The 18,559-nt window shown below is 42.0% G+C and overlaps 1 protein-coding gene across 10 annotated transcripts in view; it reads left to right on the top strand.

The window, feature by feature from the left end:
* Positions 1-18,559, top strand: part of ppip5k2 (diphosphoinositol pentakisphosphate kinase 2) — a 247,870-nt gene that overhangs the window by 108,804 nt on the left and 120,507 nt on the right. For all 10 annotated transcript variants that reach the window (XM_070884183.1, XM_070884175.1, XM_070884197.1 and 7 more), the window contains 3 exons: positions 5,123-5,346; positions 6,100-6,227; positions 11,555-11,669. In XM_070884183.1, the coding sequence (XP_070740284.1) occupies positions 5,123-5,346; positions 6,100-6,227; positions 11,555-11,669 (467 nt within the window). The remainder of the gene's footprint in view (positions 1-5,122; positions 5,347-6,099; positions 6,228-11,554; positions 11,670-18,559) is intronic.

Below are 18,559 nucleotides of genomic sequence, written 5' to 3'. Positions count from 1 at the left end.
TTTGGAGGAAGGTAGAAAGCAGTGTTCCAAAAGGATCGGTGCTGGCACCACTGTTATTCATAATTTATATGAATGATTTGGTCTTAGAAACAAATAACTCAATATCAAACTTTACATATGATACCAAATTGTGGGGTATAGCTAACACCGAGAAAGAATGCAACACAAGAAGACATTAGAAAACTTACAGACTGGGCGGTTAAGTGGTAAATAATCTTGTTAACATAGATAAATGTGAGGTGATGCACTTTAATTGGAAAAATAGAAACATTACCTACAGTTTAAAAAAATAAAATACTGAATGGGGTAGAAGAGCAAATGGATCTTGGGATACAGGTGAACAAATCATTAAAAGAAACATCACAGGTCAGCAAAACAATGCCAACCAAGTACTGGGATTTATTCAGAGGGTATAGATTTTGAACAGTAGTCAAGTTATGTTAAACTTGTATAGGACCCTGGTCAGGCTGCGCTCAGAGTACTGTGCACAGTTCTGGCTCCATACTATAAAAAGGACATAGAAGCAGTGGAGAAAGTGCAAAAAGATTCACAAGGATGGTATCAGAACTGAGAGATTACAGCTATCGGAAAAGGTTAGGGCCTTTTTATTTAGAAAAGAGAAGACTTAGAATTAAAATTATATTTAATTTTTTTTTCTCATAATACTTCTGTAATATGATACCAAACTTGGGACATTTTACTTTGTTAAAGGCGCTATATAAATACAAGTTGTTGTTACAAGTGGGTTGGACAGGTAGATGTGGAGAGAATGTTTCCACTTGTGGCAAAATCCAGACTTAGGGGCCATAAATACAAGATAGTTACGAATAAATCCAATAGGGAAATAAGGAGAAGTTTTTTTTACTCCGAGAGTGGTTAGAATGTGGAACTCGCTACCACAGGAAGTGGTTGAGGTAAATAGTTTAGATGCTTTCAAAAGGAAAGTAGATGAGTACATGAGAGAAAAGGGAATAGAAAGATATGCTGAAAGGCTGAAATGAGGCAGATGGAATGGGAGTAGATTTGTATGGAGTATAAACACAAGCATAGAATAGTTGGACTGATTGGCCTGTTTCTGTGCTGTATATTCTATGTTATCAGGGTATTGACCGGGCCACTAAAGGATGCACAAGATAAACTCGCATGTAATGACAGCAAAGTGGCAGAAATATTGAATAGATACTTTGCCGTAATTTATCAGAGAGACTAACAAGGGGTGCTAGACATTAGAAGAATAGATCAAAAAAGATATAAAAATATGTAATATAGAAAAGGGGGAGATAATTGATGAACTAATCAACTTAGAAAGGATAAAACCCCTGGCCCAGGTGTATTGCATCCATGCATAATAAAAGAAGTTCGAGAAGAGATAGCAGCGTCATTATTTTTTATTTATATATTATTTTTATTTATTTATAAATATATATTATATTTTTATAGGGAGTAGGCAAAAGGATTGGTGGACAGCTAATATTGTTCCTATATTTTAAAAGGGAAATGGAAGAAGTCCAGGGAACTATAAACCAGTTAGCTCAATGTCAATGGTTGGAAAGATAATGAAATCTTTACTCAAATGTGTAATTGAAAAACCTCCAGAAATCAAAAATATAATAAAGAGTAGTCAGCACGGATTTCAAAAGGACAGGTCATGCTTGACCAATCTTATTGAATACTTTGAAGAAGTAGCGAAGAGTAGACAGTATTGCAGTCTTTTGATGAGGTAAATCCAATGAGGAAATGAGAAATTTCTCATGACTAAGGTCAGAACATGTGGAGTCAGAGGGCCAGTAGAAGAATGGATACAAAACGTAAAGGAATTAAAAACCCCACGGGAGAAACAGTCTTAACTATGGGTAAGAAGAGAAGTTAAAGATAGTATTAGATTAATGGAAGAGGCTTATAATGTTCCAACGTGGGTCCCTTACAGACAGAGACAGAAGAAAACATAATGGGGAAATAAAGAAATGGCAGAAACATTAAATACTTTGTATCTGTCTTCGCGGCAGAAGACCCAAATAAGATTCCGGAAATAGTGGGGAACCAAGGCTCCAGTAATGAAATAGTACGGGAGAAATTAATGGGATGAAAGGCGACAAATCCCCTCATCCTGATGGCCTACATTCTAGGGTTTTAAAATAGGTAGCTAAAGAGATAGTGGATGCATTGGTTTTGATCTTCCAGAATTCCCTAGATTCTAGAATGGTCCCTGCGGATTGGAAGGTACCAAATGTAACCCTGCTATTCAAGAAAGGAGGGAGAGAAAAAACACGGAACTTTTGACCAGTTAGCCTGACATCAGTAGTAGGGAAAATGCTGGAATCTATTATAAGAACATAAGAAATAGGAGCAGGATTAGGCCACCTGGTCCCTCGAGCCTGCTGCGCCATTTAATAAGATAATGGCGGATTAGAAAACCGCAAATGTAACATTCCTATTTAAAAAAGGAAGCAGACAAAAAGCAGGAAATTATAGATCAGTTAGCCTAACATCTGTCATTGGGAAAATGCTGGAGTCCATTATTAAGGAAACAGTAGCAGGACATTTGGAAAAGCATAATTCAATCAAGCAGAGTCAGCATGGTTTTATGAAGGGGAAATCATGTTTGACAAATTTGCTGGAGTTCTTTGAGGATGTAACGAACAGGTATTAAGGGGGAAACCAGTGGATGTGTATTTGGATTTCCAGAAGGCATTTAATAAGGTGTCGCATAAAAGGTTACTGCACAAGATAAAAGCTCACAGGGTTGGGGGTAATATATTAGCATGGATAGAGGATTGCCTAACTAACAGAAAACAAAGAGTCGGGATAAATGGGTCATTTTCCGGTTGGCAAACAGTGACTAGTGGGGTGCCGCAGGGATCGGTGCTGGGGCCTCAACTATTTACAATCTATTAATGACTTGGATGAAGGGACCAAGTGTAATGTAGCCAAGTTTGCTGATGATACAAAGATGGGTGGGAAAGCAAATAGTGAGGAGGGTACACAAAATCTGCAAAGGGATATAGCCAGGCTAAGTGAGTGGGTAAAAATTGGCAGATGGAGTATAATGTGGGAAAATATGAGGTTATCCAATTTGGCAGAACAAATGGAAAAGCAAATTATAATTTAAATGGAGAAAAATTGCAAAGTGTCCTTGTGCATGAAACACAAAAAGTTAGTATGCAGGTACAACAAGTAATCAGGAAGGCAAATGGAATGCTGGCCTTTATTGCAAGGCGGATAGAGTATAAAAGCAGAGAAGTCCTGCTACAACTGTACAGGGTATTGGTGAGGCCACACCTAGAGTACTGCGTACAGTTTTGGCCTCCGTATTTAAAGAAGGATATACTTACATTGGAGACTCTTCAGAGAAGGTTCACTGGGTTGATTCCAGAGATGAGGGAGTTGACCCTGCATACGAACTTTTTGTGTTTCATGCACAAGGATCCCAGATCCCTCTGTTAAGATTTTTTTAAGGTTGTAACTAGAAGGGTAGATAAGGGAAATCAGTGGATGTAATGCATTTGAATTTTCAGAAAGCTAGAGGGATCGAATTGAAAAGCAGAGAAGTTATGTTAACCTTGGTTAGATCATGCTTGAAAGTACTCTGCACAGATCTGGTCTTCGTATTATAAAAAGGATATAGAGGCTTTGGTGAAGGTGCAAAAAAGATTCACAAGGATGATACCAGAACTGAGAGGATATACTTATCAGGAAAGGCTGAACGGGCTGGGGCTTTTTCTCTCTTGAATGATAATGAAAGGGTAGACATAAAAAAATGTTTCCACTTGTGGTGGAGTCCAAAACTAGAGGTCATAAATATAAGATAGTCATTAATAAATCCAATAGGGAATTCAGAAGGAGTTTCTTTATACAAAGAGTGGTAAGAATGTGTAATGTGCTACCACATTGAGTAAGTAAGGTGAATAGTATAGATGCATTTAAGGGGAGGCTAGATAAGCACATGAGAGAGAAAGGAGCAGAATATGCTGATGGGGTTAAATGAACAGGGGTGGCAGGAGGCTTGTCGTAAATGCCAGCATAGATCAGTTGGGCCAAGTAGCCTGTTTATGTGCTGTAAATCCTATGTAACTATGTACACCAATTAGTCACATCAAAATTAACTTTTGAGAATCTTAAGTGAAGGATCAAGCCTATAATGTAGGATCTTACCATGGATGTAAAGACTATGAGAAAATGATAACATTATTATGTCCTATTCTTTTCAAATTTCGTGTCCTGCATTCACCTAGGTTTCTTGTTTTTTTAAAATAATTAAGTTTGGAAAATGAGGTCAAACAAAAGCATTGACCAGATGACAGTAAACTTGGGTTTTACAGTCCTGTTGCTGAATATGTACCTCCATCATTGACCCAAATAATCATTCATCTGTATGTTGCTGCCAGGTTGTTAGACCATGGGGCAGCCTCACAGCTGAGTCAAATCGTGTCCTCATCCAACGTCTGCATATCTACTTGTTTGGAATACTGGATAAGGATTAGAAATGGAACCCCTGGTGATCTTTCATCTCAGTGGCCCAGGGATCAACCTCAGACATTTCAATGTCTGTTTGGCTCACTACCATACCATACACTACACTGTCAAAAGTCTATTTAAATATATTTCATTTAAATCTTCCATTCAAATTATGAGGGGGCTTGACAAGGTGGATGCAGGGAGGATGTTTCCACTGGTGGGGGAGACTAGAACTAGAGGGCATAATCTTAGAATAAGGGGCTGCCCATTTAGAACTAAGATGAGGAGAAATTTCTTCTGAGGGTTTTGTCTCAGAGAGCTGTGGAAGCTGTGACATTAAATAAATTTAAGACAGAAATAGATCGTTTCTTAAACGATAAGGGGTTATAGGGAGCGGGCAGGGAAATGGAGCTGAGTCCATGATCAGATCAGCCATGATCTTATTGAATGGCGGAGCAGGCTTGAGGGGCCTTATGGCCTACTTCTCCTATTTCTTATGTTATGTAACTTTGCTGGAGGCTCAGAGCTAGATCTTTTTTAAATTATTTATGCTCTTGTGTTAATCCAATAGATTCCCTAGTGAGTAATTTTTTTAATCTGAAACATTTTTAAAATCTTAATTAAAACCATCTACTGAGGAATAAATGCCGCCTTTGTATATACACAGATATTCAGCTTTACCATAGTGAATCACTTGAATTGATGCTGCGAAGGTGGGCTAAATTAGAAAAGGACGTTAAAATGAAGAATGGGCGTTATGATATCAGCAAAATTCCTGATATCTATGATTGCATAAAATATGATGTTCAACACAACAGTTCCCTAAAACTGGACAACACAATGGAACTGTACAAGTTATCAAAGTCATTGGCTGACATTGTCATACCTCAGGTAATGAATAACATTTTACGGAACCTAATTTGGCCTCTTTTGTTCCTGTATGAGGAGGATGTGATAACTACTGTTTTTCCCTTTTACTTTCTACTTTTGCTGCTTTCCCCTCCCATTGGCCATCCACTTTTTGTGGGATCTTGCTGCGTGTAAGTTGGCTACTGTGTTTGTCTCCATAACTGACTACACTCAGAATAATTGATTGGATATGAAGTGATTTGGAATGTCCTGAGGATGTGATGGGTTGTTACATAAATGAACTTGTTCATTGAAGTTGTTACTACAGTTACAGAGATTACATTCTTTGCTTTTCACTTTTCTTGATGAGAAGAAGTCGGGTGAGACAATCCTTTTAAATACAGTGGAGAAAGGGAAAGTAATTTGTGTGCCACCCCAATGCAAACAAAAAAGCTCAGGACTTACTAATTTTAAAAAAGCTTAAAGGGGCAACACCCTCACATCTTTCTCCGCTCGGGATATGGGCATTCCCAAATGATGTGTGTGCGATACCTTTCAAGTTGGCACGGCCATGACTATCTAGTTAATTCTCAGTTTTCTGAAATATACATTGCCGGGTGTGGTTTGGCAATCTTAATTCAATTTTCTTCTAATTGTGGCACAAATTGAACAAATACTAATTATATTTTAAAGAGTTAATGAACAAATTGAATAATACAATGAATTAGCAGTTGTCAACCCGTTTTAAAAGATTTACACATTTTTTCATTTTATTGATTAATTTCATTTTTTTAGGAATATGGCATCACCAAGGCAGAGAAGCTGGATATTGCCAAAGGCTATTGTACTCCTTTGATAAGGAAAATTCGTTCTGACTTGCAAAGAACTCAGGATGATGATACTGTTAACAAACTCCATCCACTGTAAGAGTTTATTTACAGTAATTCATTTTCTAAATGCGTAAGACTTTGAATAACCGTAATTTCTCCATTTTGAAATTCTGTCCAAGTCTGTATAAATGTAATAATCTGCAACACTGCCACTTGAAGTGCACAAACTGTCTTTTAAGAAAATCATCACCTTGTTTTACTTTGTTAATACACTGCTCACATAACTGTTGGATTAATTAAAATTTTTGTCCAAGTGAACAAAGATGCTGGGGTCACAGTTCTTTGTAACTCATTGTTTATTTGGATACAGAAGGGAGCGATCTTTTTCTTAATCTTAAAAGAGAATATTCCCTCATTTAAGAGAAATTGGGATTGACTGAAAAGCTAGGGCTTTGATCCCTGGGAGAATACCACTTTTATTCTAACGCTTTTCCTTCTACTTTAGAGCCAATTTCCTTTCCCTATCACTATCCTGCCTCCAGTACCATCAACCACTATCACTGGGTTGAGGGCAGCAAATAACTTACATTTGAAATGTCCCCTTTCTTAATGGATATAGCCAGGAAAGTTAATTTTATCCATCGACAAAAATCAACACTAAGCCAAAGAAGGATATATTGGCCCATGATTTGCAGTCAATGGCAAAGCGACAGCGATCACCGCTGACCTCAAAGAAAGCTGCCCACAGAGATCTCACGATCTCTGTGGTGAGAACTTTAGCTTCCTCGACGTGAAATTGATTGTAGCACTGTCAAAAGGGGAACTCCACCGAAGAGCAGGCATGATGTCATCATGCTCTTCAAGCAGCCAATCACATTGAAGAATTCTCAGAGAGCAAACTAGGAAATGAAAAGCACTGATTATCTGCACTTTTAAAAAATATTAGAGAACAAAATAAAGATTGAGGCATGTACATGGGCTTAAGGTACAAGCTGAAATATCATGAACAAACCTTTTAAGAAATAATTTTTTTTTTAAATCTGGTAATTTTTATCATTATGGAGAAATTTGACATTCCACAAATATAAAATTAGTTTTTCAGGGCCAGAACAGTTGTTTAACTGTCAATACGTTGTTATAGAATCCTAGAATGGTTACAGCACAGAAGGAGGCCTTTCAGCCGATCGAGTCTGTGCCAGTTCCCAGTTACACCTATTTCAACAAGTCTGCAAACTTAATGGGGCCGAAATTCAGGGTCTCAAAGAGACCTGTTAATGCCCATTTGCGGCAGCCATTCTTAAAAATCGATTAAGCCGCCGCTTTGGGGTCAACTGGTCGACCTGACCGAAATTCAGGTCGGGGATTTTGCGGCTAGACACGATCCCGCCTGATTCTGATGACCGCCGAAAGCGAGTCATCAGGGGTTGCACCGCCAATTTTATTACACAAGAATACTTGCCTTCCAATATTCAGCTCTATTCATCGATCCCCCGCCGCACGGTGCCACCGACAGGTTTTTCTGCGGTTGCACCCTCTGCAGAGTGAGGGCGGCCCTTAAAAGAGAAGGTCGACTGCCGCGGCCGCAATGTAAGCATTTTTGCCGGCCGACTTCCCAATTGACCGGCAAAATATTGCCCCTGTGTTCGGCTGGGCCACCAACGGGCAGCCTGGCACCCCCCTCTTGGGTGCCAGGCCGCTGGCCCAGCCGAAATCCTCCCTGCTAGCCCAGTGGCCAAAGATTTAAAATAACAACATTTCTCCCCTTTAACACTGTAATGTCACCACAACTCCACCACTGATTGACGGCAGCAGAGTTCCTGTCCGACCGATTTTCAGCCTGGCTTTAAGTCTATGGCCCGCCCCCATTACGAGTCATTTCCTGTGGGAATTTGAAAAAAAATGTCGCATCGGAGCTCCCAGGGTAAGTCCCACTCTAAAAATCATCGGTGCGCCAGCTTTCTGCGGACCTGAATTTCGGCCCCAATGAATTTGGCAGAATCTGTGGAGAGAGAAACAGAGTTAATGTTTCAGGTCGACGACCTTTCGTCAGAACTGGAAAAATTTAGAGATGTAACTGATTTTAAGCAAGTGCAGGGGCAGGGAAAAGTGGAAGGGAAAAAAGAACAAAAGGGAAGGTTTGCTATAAGGTGGAAGGCAGGAGATATTAAATGACAAAAGGTATGATAGTGCAAAGCCACGTGTTCATATTGCCTCTCCTCGTTCTTCCTACCAAAATGTATCACTTCGCACTTTTCTGCATTAAATTTCGTCTGCCCATTCCACCAGCCTGTCCATGTTTTCTTGAAGTCTATCACTATTCTCCTCACTGTTCACTATACTTCCAAGTTTTGTCATCTATAAATATTGAAATTGTGCCCGGTATGCCCAAATCTAAGTCATTAATACATATCAAGAAAAGCAGCGGTCCTAGTACCGCCCCCTGGGGAACACCACTGTATACCTTCCTCCTGTCCAAAAAACAACCATTCACCACTACTCTGTTTTCTGTCACTTAAACAATTTTGTATCCATGCTGCCACTGTCCCTTTTATTCCATGGGCTTCAACTTTGCTGGCAAGCCAATTATGTGGCACTTTATCAAATGCCTTTTGGAAGTCCATGTACACCACATCAACCGCATTGCCCTCATCAACCTTCTCTGTTACCTCATCAAAATCTCAGTCAAGTTAGTTAAACACGATTTGCCTTTAACAAATCCGTGCTGGCGTTCCTTAATTAATCCACACTTGTCCAAGTGACATAATTTTGTTACGGATTATCATATCTAAAAGCTTCCCCACTACCGAGGTTGAACTGACTATCCTGTAGTTGTTGGGTTTATCGTTGCACCCTTTTTTGAACAAGGTTGTAGCATTTGCAATTCTCCAGTCCTCTGTCACCACCCCAGTATTTGAGGAGGATTGGAAGATTATGGCCTGTACCAGAATACCGGTTAGAGAGTGAGATGCACTCCAGGAACTCCTACACTACCTGTCTGGTGCTCCTTGTCTGTCTGGTGGTCACCCATTCTCTGTCAGCCTTTGCACTCTTACGCTACAGGGTGGCCACCTCTTGAAATGTGCTGTCCACGTAGCATTCAGTCTCACGGGTGCACCGCAGTGACACCAGCTGCTGCTCAAGCTCCAAAACCCAGGTGGTTGACCTTCCCTTTTGTTCTTTCCTCCCCTCCCCCTTGTCCTGCCCCTGCACTTGGTTAAAACCCATTACATCTCTAACTTTTTCCAGTTCTGATGAAAGGTCATCAACCTGAAACATTAACTCTGTTTCTCTCTCCACAGATGCTGTCTGACCTGCTGAGTATCTCCAGCATTTTCTGTTTTTATTTCAGATTTCTATCATCCGCAGTATTTTGCTTTTCCGCGTATAGTTATGCATGTTTCAGAGGGGTGCTACAAAATCTGGGCCATTAGGCATGGTGTCTAAAAGCTTGGTCAGAGGTGAATTTTTAGGAAGGTTTTAAAGGAGGAAAAGGAAATGAAAAAGCTTACAGATTTGGAACACTGGTACACAGATAAAGGCATGGCTGCCAATGTTAAGCTGAAGTGAGTGGACTATGCACAATAAGCCAGAGTTGGAGGAACGCAGAGTACGCAGAGAGAGTTGTAGGGCTGGAGAAGTTTACAGGGACAGGGAGGGGCAAGGCCATGAAGAGATTTAAACACAAGGATGAAAATTTTAAATTTGAGGTTTTGAGCAACGTGTAGCCAATGTTGGACAGGGGTGATGAGAAATGGGACTTGGTGCGGGATATGATATGGGCAGGAGAAATTTGGATGAGCTGAAGTTCGTGGAGGATGGAAGGCTGGCCAGGGAACATGAAAATAGTCAAATCTAGAGGTGACAAAGACATGAGGGTTTTGACGGTAGATGGGCTGAGGGGCAATGCTACAGAGGTAGAGGTTGGTAGTCTTTTTGATGGAGAGGATATGGGGTCAGAAGCTTGGCTCGGGGTCAACTTGAGACAGTGACGGGGATGGGATGGAATTGGTAGTAAGTGTACAGAGTTTGTGGTGGGACCGATGATGGCAATGGGCTTCCTAATGTTTAACTAGAGAAAATTTTGGCTCTTCCAGGACTGAATGTCAAACAAGCTGTCTGACAACACAAAAGCCGATAGAGCTTACTGTCATCAACATACATGTGGAATCTGACCCCACGTCTTCCAATGATGTTGCCAAGGGGCACCATGTAGATGAGAAGGCAGAGAGGGCCCAAGGATAGATTCTTGGGGGACTCCAGAGATAATAACGTGGGGGCTGGAAGAGAAGGCATTGCTGGACATGCCCTGCTATGATTGGATAGATGAGAGTGGTATAAGCGAGGCAGTCCCACTGAGGCGGACATCGGAGCGGATGCATTGAAGGAGAATGGTGTCATTGACTATGTCAAATGTTAGAAGGACGGGGAGGGATATATTGCAACAGGGTCACAATCATAAAGGATGTCATTTGTGATTTTGATTAGGGCTATTTCAGTGGCAAGGAAGGAAACCTAATTTAAGAGATTCAAACATTTAGTGGGAATAATGGGCATAGATTTGGGATGCAACATTCAACACATTTCAAGGGTTTTGGAGAGGAAAAAAGAGGATGGAGCTTGGGCGGTGGTTTACAAGAACTGAGTAGTCGAGGGTGAGTTTTTTGAGGAGAAGAGTGATGACAGCAGTTTTAAAACAAGTACCTGAGGAGAGGGAATCATTTATAATGTTAATTAGCATGGAGGCCAGGAAGGCAAGTTGGGTGGTCAGCATTTTAGTGGGAATGGCGTTTAAGGGAGCAAGAAGTAGATCTCCTGGGTACGATGAGCTTTGGAGTGGGCATGAGGGGAGATGGAGAAACTAGAGAAAGACATGGGTTTAGGGAGCTAGGGCAGTGGGGATTCTTGGGAGGTTTGGCTTGGTGGGCAAGGGGAAGAGGGGTTACAAGGCATAGACAGCTGAACAGATGATCTCAATCTTAGTGACAAAGAAGACCATGTTTGTACATTGTTAGCTGTGACTGGGAAGGGGGATAGAGTTAGAGGGGCTTAAGAAGGTGGTTGGTAGTGGAGAAAGGAAGCCAGAGGTTATCTTTGCTTTCCTGAATGATCCTGGAATAGTGAACCATTTTGGCAGAGGAGAGTGTTCGATGTAGTTCAAAGAGATCTGATGTTGGATGACTAAACCAGTTGTGCACCAGGTACGCTCAAGTCTATGACCCTTGGATTTGAGGGAGTAAATATAGGGGCCATACTGAGGAAACAACCAGGGTAGGCAAAATGTTTGATTCAAAAAATGTCAAAGAACTAGCATCTGATACGTGTATAATTTTCTTACATGAACAGCTTAAAATCCATTTTATACTGTACTGTTTTAAATATATTAAATAATTATATTGCAATTTTACACCTGTTTTTTCCAGATACTCAAGAGGAGTGTTGTCTCCAGAGCGACATGTTCGTACTCGGTTGTACTTTACCAGTGAGAGCCACGTACACTCGCTTCTCTCTCTATTGCGCTATGGAGCCCTATGTAATGTAAGTATTGGCAATACTGGCATTTGACTGCAAGTTTGTAACAACAGTTAAGTTGGAGACTTTTTTAATTAACAAGAAGGCTATAAAAATAGCAACTTGTATTTGCAAGTACAGTGAAGTCCACTTCAGTGAATACCAACAACAACTTGCATTTATATAGCACATTTAATATAGTAAAATGTCTCATGGCGCTTCACAGGAGTGTTATCAGACAAAGATCGCGCTGAGCCAAAGACATTAGGCCAGATGACGAAATGCTTAGTCAAAGCAGTAGGTTTTAAACAGCTTCATCAAGAAAGAAGAGATTTGGAGAGAGAATTCCAGAGCTTAGGGCCTTGACAGTTGAAGGCACGGCCGCCAAAGGTGATAAAAGAATAAAACATTTAAGAGAATAAAATCGCCAGGCATAAATTCTTTTTCAATCTTTTCCAATGATAGCTGTCCCTTTTTAAATTAAGAACTATTAAATGCATAAAACATTTAAATGAAATGTAGACGTCTGGATTTATTTGTTTAATTGTTATACTGTCTCACTAAAGCCATTTTTGGCAATCAATGTGTTGAGCATTTTTTACAAGTTTTTTTTTGTCTGTGAAAATTGCCTGGTTACCAATTCAGTGATGTATTTCATCTCATCAGGTGCTAGGGCTCAAGCACTTTTGGCAATCAATCTGTTTATGTGTGAAAACTGCCTCACCCGGTGGTAATGCTCAAGCTCTGTGATGCTTTAAACTTGTCCATTTGGCAATAAATTGTGGCAGAGACTGTGGGGGGAGTTTTAACCTGGAGGAGCATGTGAGTTTGGGTGCGGGTGGGGGTTTAAATCTGTCAAAAATGCGAGCGCGTCAGGAAGCCGGTTCCAACCCGCCGACCTCTGCATTTCACTGCAGCGTATTGGGCTGTGTGCACGCAACCCCTGCGGGACAGGTAGATTTGTTAATTGACATATGTTAATCACACAATTAAAGCGATATTGACATGGGTTTTGCACATTAACTTTGGGTCCATGGGTTCCCAGGTTTCCTGGAACTCGTTGGTGAAAGTAAGGCGAGAACACCAGCAATTGAGGGGTCTGAAACCATGATCAGGACAAATGCCAATAAGTGCTCAGTACTCTCAGCTACTTTCTTACCTGCCTGTGTGAAAGGGTTTATTCACAGTACTTGCACTGAGAGGTTACTAAACACTCTTTTGAGGTTTCATCTACACTTTGGAGGTGATCTGCATTTTGGAGTTCTGATATATCAAATCAGCACGGGTGCTGCTTACGCTGTGTTAGATTGGACCTCAGATGAGGACCAAGATGACCAGCACCAGCAGCAGCCTGCTGTTCACGGACTTGCATCTCCACATGAGAGGGGGGATCAGCTGAGAGGTGCAGCTTGCAGGAGGCCATACCCAGCACAGAGGGTCTGTAGGGTCTACAGACAGAGGATAAGGTTTCTCTGCTAGTATTGAGTGGGTGGACCTCTGAGAGAAGCGGCGGCAGCGGAGCACGGCAATAAAGCCCGAGGATCGAGGCCCAGACCGAGCTAGTCGGGAGCAGGCAGACCTGTGAGGGAAGCGGCGGCAGCGGAGCGCGGCAAGAAAGTCCGAGGCTCGAGGCTCAGACCGAGCTAGTCGGGAGCGGGAGCGGGAGCGGGCGGACCTGTGAGGGAAGCAGCGGCAGCGGGGTCAAAAGTAAGAGAGGAGTAAAAAGTAATCGAAGGGTGACGTCACAGCCAAGAGGGTAAGTGATTGGCTGATTGAGTAGTTTTCTTTTCTTTTTCTTTCTTTCTTGTTCTTAGCAGTAAGAAACCTTTTGGCATTGTTGTCAAATTAAGTAATTTAAAGGTTAAGTCATGGCAGGAGAACCCAGACCCATGTCATGCTCCTCCTGTGCTATGTGGGAAGACAGGAACGTTTCCAGTGTCCCTGCCGACTACATGTGCAGGAAGTGTATCCTGCTGAAGCTCCTGACAGACCGCATTGCGGCACTGGAGCTGCGCATGGATTCACTCTGGAGCATCCGCAATGCTGAGGATGTCGTGAATAGCACGTTTAGTGAGTTGGTCACATTGCAGGTAAAGGTTACTCACGCAGATAGGGAATGGGTGACCATCAGGAAGAGCAGTGGAAGGAAGGTAGTGCAGGGATCCCCTGCGATTACCTCCCTCCAAAACAGATACACCATTTTGGGTACTGTTGGGGGAGATGACTCATCAGGGGAAGGCAGCAGCAGCCAGGTTCATGGCACCATGGGTAGCTCTGCTGCACAGCAGGGCAGGAAAAAGAGTGGGAGAGCTATAGTGATAGGGGATTCTATTGTAAGGGGAATAGATAGGTATTTCTGCGGCCTTAATAGAGACTCCAGGATGATATGTTGCCTCCTTGGTGCAAGGGTCAAGGATGTCTCGGAGCGGCTGCAGCGTATTCTGGAGGGGGAGGGTGAACTGCCAGTTGTCGTGGTGCATAAAGTACCAACGATATACGTAAAAAGCGGGATAGGACTTACAAGCTGAGATTAGGGAGCTAGGAGTTAAATCAAAGGTAGTAATCTCAGCATTGCTACCAGTGCCACGTGCTAGTCAGAGTAGGAATGGTGGGATAGCTAAGATGAATACATGGCTTGAGGAGTGGTGTAGCAGGGAGGGATTCAAATTCCTGAGACATTGGAACCGGTTCTGGGGGAGGTGGGACCAGTACAAACCGGATGGTCTGCACCTGGGCAGGACTGGAACCAATGTCCTGGGGGGAGTGTTTGCTACTGCTGTTGGGGAGGGGTTAAACTAATATGGCAGGGGGATGGGAACCTATTGCAGGGAGACAGAGGGAAGTAAAATGGGGGAAGAAGCAAAAGATAGAAAGAAGAAAAGTAAAAGTGGAGGACAGAGAAACCCAAGGCAAAAATCAAAAAGGGCCACATTATAGCAAAATTCTAAAGGGACAAGGTGTGTTAAAAAGGCAAGCCTGAAGGTTCTGTGCCTCACTGCGAGGAGTATTCGTAATAAGGTGGACGAATTAATTGCACAGGCAGCAATTAACGAATATGATATAATTGGCATCACGGAGACATGGCTCCAGGGTGACCAAGGCTGAGAACTCAACATCCAGGAGTATTCAACATTCAGGAAGGATAGACAGAAAGGAAAAGGAGGTGGGGGTAAAGAGGAAATTAACGCAATAGTAAGGAAGGACATTAGCTTCGATGATGTGGAATCTATATGGGTAGAGCTGCAGAATAACAAAGGGCAGAAAATGCTAGTGGGAATTGTGTACAGACCACCAAACAGTAGTAGTGAGGTTGGGGACAGCATCAAACAAGAAATTAGGGATGCGTGCAATAAAGGCACAGCAGTTATCATAGGTGACTTTTATCGACATATAGATTGGGCGAACCAAACTGTTAGCAATACAGTGGAGGAGGATTTCCTGGAGTGTATTAGGGATGGTTTTCTAGACCAATATGTCGAGGAACCAACTGGAGGGCTGGCCATCCTAGACTGGGTGATGTATAATGAGAAAGGACTAATTAGCAATCTTGTTGTGCGAGGCCCCTTGGGGAAGAGTGACCATAATATGGTAGAATTCTTTATTAAGATGGAGAGTGACACAGTTAATTCAGAGACTAGGGTCCTGAACTTAAGGAAAGGTAACTCTGATGGAATGAGGCGTGAATTGGCTAGAATAGACTGGTGATTGATACTTAAAGGGTTGACGGTGGATAGGCAATGGCAAACATTTAAAGATCACATTTAAAGATCAACAATTGTACATCCCTGTCTGGAGTAAAAATAAAACGGGGAAGGTGGCTCAACCGTGGCTAACCAGGGAAATTAAGGATAGTGTTAAATCCAAGGAAGAGGCATAAATTGGCCAGAAAAAGCAGCAAACCTGAGGACTGGGAGAATTTTGTAATACAGAAGAGGAGGACAAAGGTTTAATTAGGAGGGGAAAAATAGAGTATGTGAAGATGAAAAGATTAGTGAACACAATTGTAGGTCCCTTGCAGTCAGAATCAGGTGAATTTATAATGGGGAACAAAGAAATGGCAGACCAATTGAACGAAGGAAGACACATAACCTTCCAGAAATACTTGTGGACCGAGGGTTTAGCGAGGAGGAGGAACTGAAGGAAATTCTTATTAGTCAGGAAATTGTGTTCGGAAAATTGATGGGATTGAAGGCCGATAAATCCCCAGGGCCTGATAGTCTCCACCCCAGAGAGTACTTAAGGAAGTGGCCCTAGAAATAGTAATTGGTGATCATTTTCCAACAGTCTATTGACTCTGGATCAGTTCCTATGGACTGGAGGATAGCTAATGTAACACCACTTTTTACAAAAGGAGGGAGAGAGAAAATGGATAATTATAGACCGGTTAGCCTGACATCAGTCGTGGGGAAAATGTTGGAATCAATTATTAAAGATGAAATAGCAGCGCATTTAGAAAGCAGTGACAGGATCGGTCCAAGTCAGCATGGATTTATGAAAGGGAAATCCTGCTTGACAAATCTTCTAGAATATTTTGAGGATGTAACTAGTAGAGTGGACAAGGGAGAACCAGTGGATGTGTTGTATTTGGACTTTCAAAAAGCTTTTGACAAGGTCCCACACAAGAGATTGATGTGCAAAATTAAAGTACATGGTATTGGGAGTAATGTGTTGACATGGATAGAGAACTGGTTAGCAGACAGGAAGCAGAGTTGGGATAAACAGGTCCTTCTCAGAATGGCAGGCAGTGACTAGTGGGATGCTGCAGGGTTCAGTGCTGGGACCCCAGCTATTTACAATATACATCAATGATTTAGATGAAGGAATTGAGTGTAATATCTCCAGGTTTGCAGATGACACTAAGCTGGGTGGTGGTGTGAGCTGTGAGGAGGATGCTAAGAGGTTGCAGGGTGACTTGGACAGGTTAGGTGAATGGGCAAATGCATGGCAGATGCAGTATAATGTGGATAAATGTGAGGTTATCCACTTTGGTGGCAAAAACATAAAGGCAGAATAGTATCTGAATGGTGGCAGATTAGGAAAAGGAGAGGTGCAACGAGACTTGGATGTCATGGTACATCAGTCATTGAAAATTGGCATGCAGGTACAGCAGGAGGTCAAGAAGGCAAGTGGCCTGTTGGCCTTCATAGCTAGGGCATTTGAGTATAGGAGCAGGGAGGTCTTAATGCAGTTGTACAGGGCCTTGGTGAGGCCTCACATGGAATATTGTGTTCAGTTTTGGTCTCCTAATCTGAGGAAGGACGTTCTTGCTATTGAGAGTGCAGCGAAGGTTCACCAGACTGATTCCTGGGATAGCAGGACTAAAATATGAGGAAAGACTGGATCAACTGGGCCTGTATTCACTGGAGTTTAGAAGGATGAGAGGGGATCTCATAAACATATAACATTCAGAAAGGACTGGACAGGTTAGATGCAGGAAGAATGTTCCCAATGTTGGGAAAGTCTAGAACCAGAGGACACAGTCTAAGGATAAGGGGTAAGCCATCTAGGACTGAGAGGAGGAAAAACTTCTTCACTCAGAGAATGGTTAACCTGTGGAATTCCCTACCGCAGAGAGTCGTTGATGCCAGTTCATTGGATATATTCAAGAGGGAGTTAGATATGGCCCTTGCGGCTAAAGGGATCAAGGGGTATGGAGAGAAAGCAGGAAAGGGGTACTGAGGTGAATGATCAGCCATGATCTTATTGAATGGTGGTGCAGGCTCAAAGGGCTGAATGGCCTTCTCCTGCACCTATTTGCTATGTTACTATGTACCTATTTGTGCCGTCAGCTCATCTATTTTGTTACAAATGCTGCGTGCATTCAGATAAAGAGCTTTATAAAAAAAAAAAATTTACCCTTTTTTCCTGCTTTTACCCCACTTTCTGAATCATTTTATGTTTATACATTCTGTCCCTTCCTGTCACGCTCTGGTTTTCATTTCCCCCAGTGCTACCGTGTTCTATTGCCTTCTCCTTATTCTTTGACTTCATAAATTTTCGCTCAGCTGAACCCTCCTCCCCCCCCCCACTATTTAGTTTGAATCAGTTTGGAATAATAAGGGGAAAAAGTAACTGGTGGGCGTAGTCTATGGGCCCTGTAACAGTAGCTACACTGTTGGACAGAGTATAAATCAAGAAATAATAGTGGCTTGTAAAAAAGGAACGGCAATAATCATGGGCGATTTTAACCTTCACGTTGATTGGACAAAGCAAATTGGCCAGGGTAGCCTTGAGGAAGACTTCATCGAGTGTATCCGGGATAGTTTCCTTGAACAGTACATTGCGGAAACAACCAGGGAGCAGGCTATCTTAGATCTGGTACTGTGTAATGAGACAGGATTAATAAACGTTCTCCTAGTAAAGGATCCTCTAGGAATGAGTGACCATAACGTGGTTGAATTTCAAATCCAGTTGGAGGGTGAGAAAGTTGGATCTCTAACCATTGTCCTAAGCTTAAATAAAGGAGACTACAAAGGTATGAAGGCAGAATTGGCTAAAGTGTACTAGGAAAATAGATTACAGTGTGGAACGGTTGATAACTCAACAAAAATGTATCCCAATGAGAAGGAAAGGCTGTAAGAGAAGGAATAACCATCCGTGGCTAACTAAGGAAATAAGGAATGGTATCAAATTGAAAACAAGAGCATACAATGTGGCCAAGACCCGTGGGAGGCCAGAGGGTTGGGAAACTTTTAAAAGCCAGCAAAGAATAACTAAAAAAATAATTGCAAGGGAAGATAGATTATGAAAGTAAACTAGCACGAAATATAAAAACAGATAGTAAGTGTTTCTACAGGTACATAAAAAGGAAAAGAGTGGTTAAAGTCAATGTTGGTCCCTTAGAGGATGAGACCGAGGAATTAATAATGGCGAATAGGGAAATGAAAGAGACTTTGAACAAATATTTTGTATCAGTC

Source organism: Pristiophorus japonicus, chromosome 1 (assembly GCF_044704955.1).
Source record: "Pristiophorus japonicus isolate sPriJap1 chromosome 1, sPriJap1.hap1, whole genome shotgun sequence".
Taxonomy (NCBI): Eukaryota; Metazoa; Chordata; class Chondrichthyes; family Pristiophoridae; genus Pristiophorus; species Pristiophorus japonicus.
Note: the sequence above shows the minus strand (reverse complement) of the source record. Positions and strands in the feature narration are given on the sequence as shown.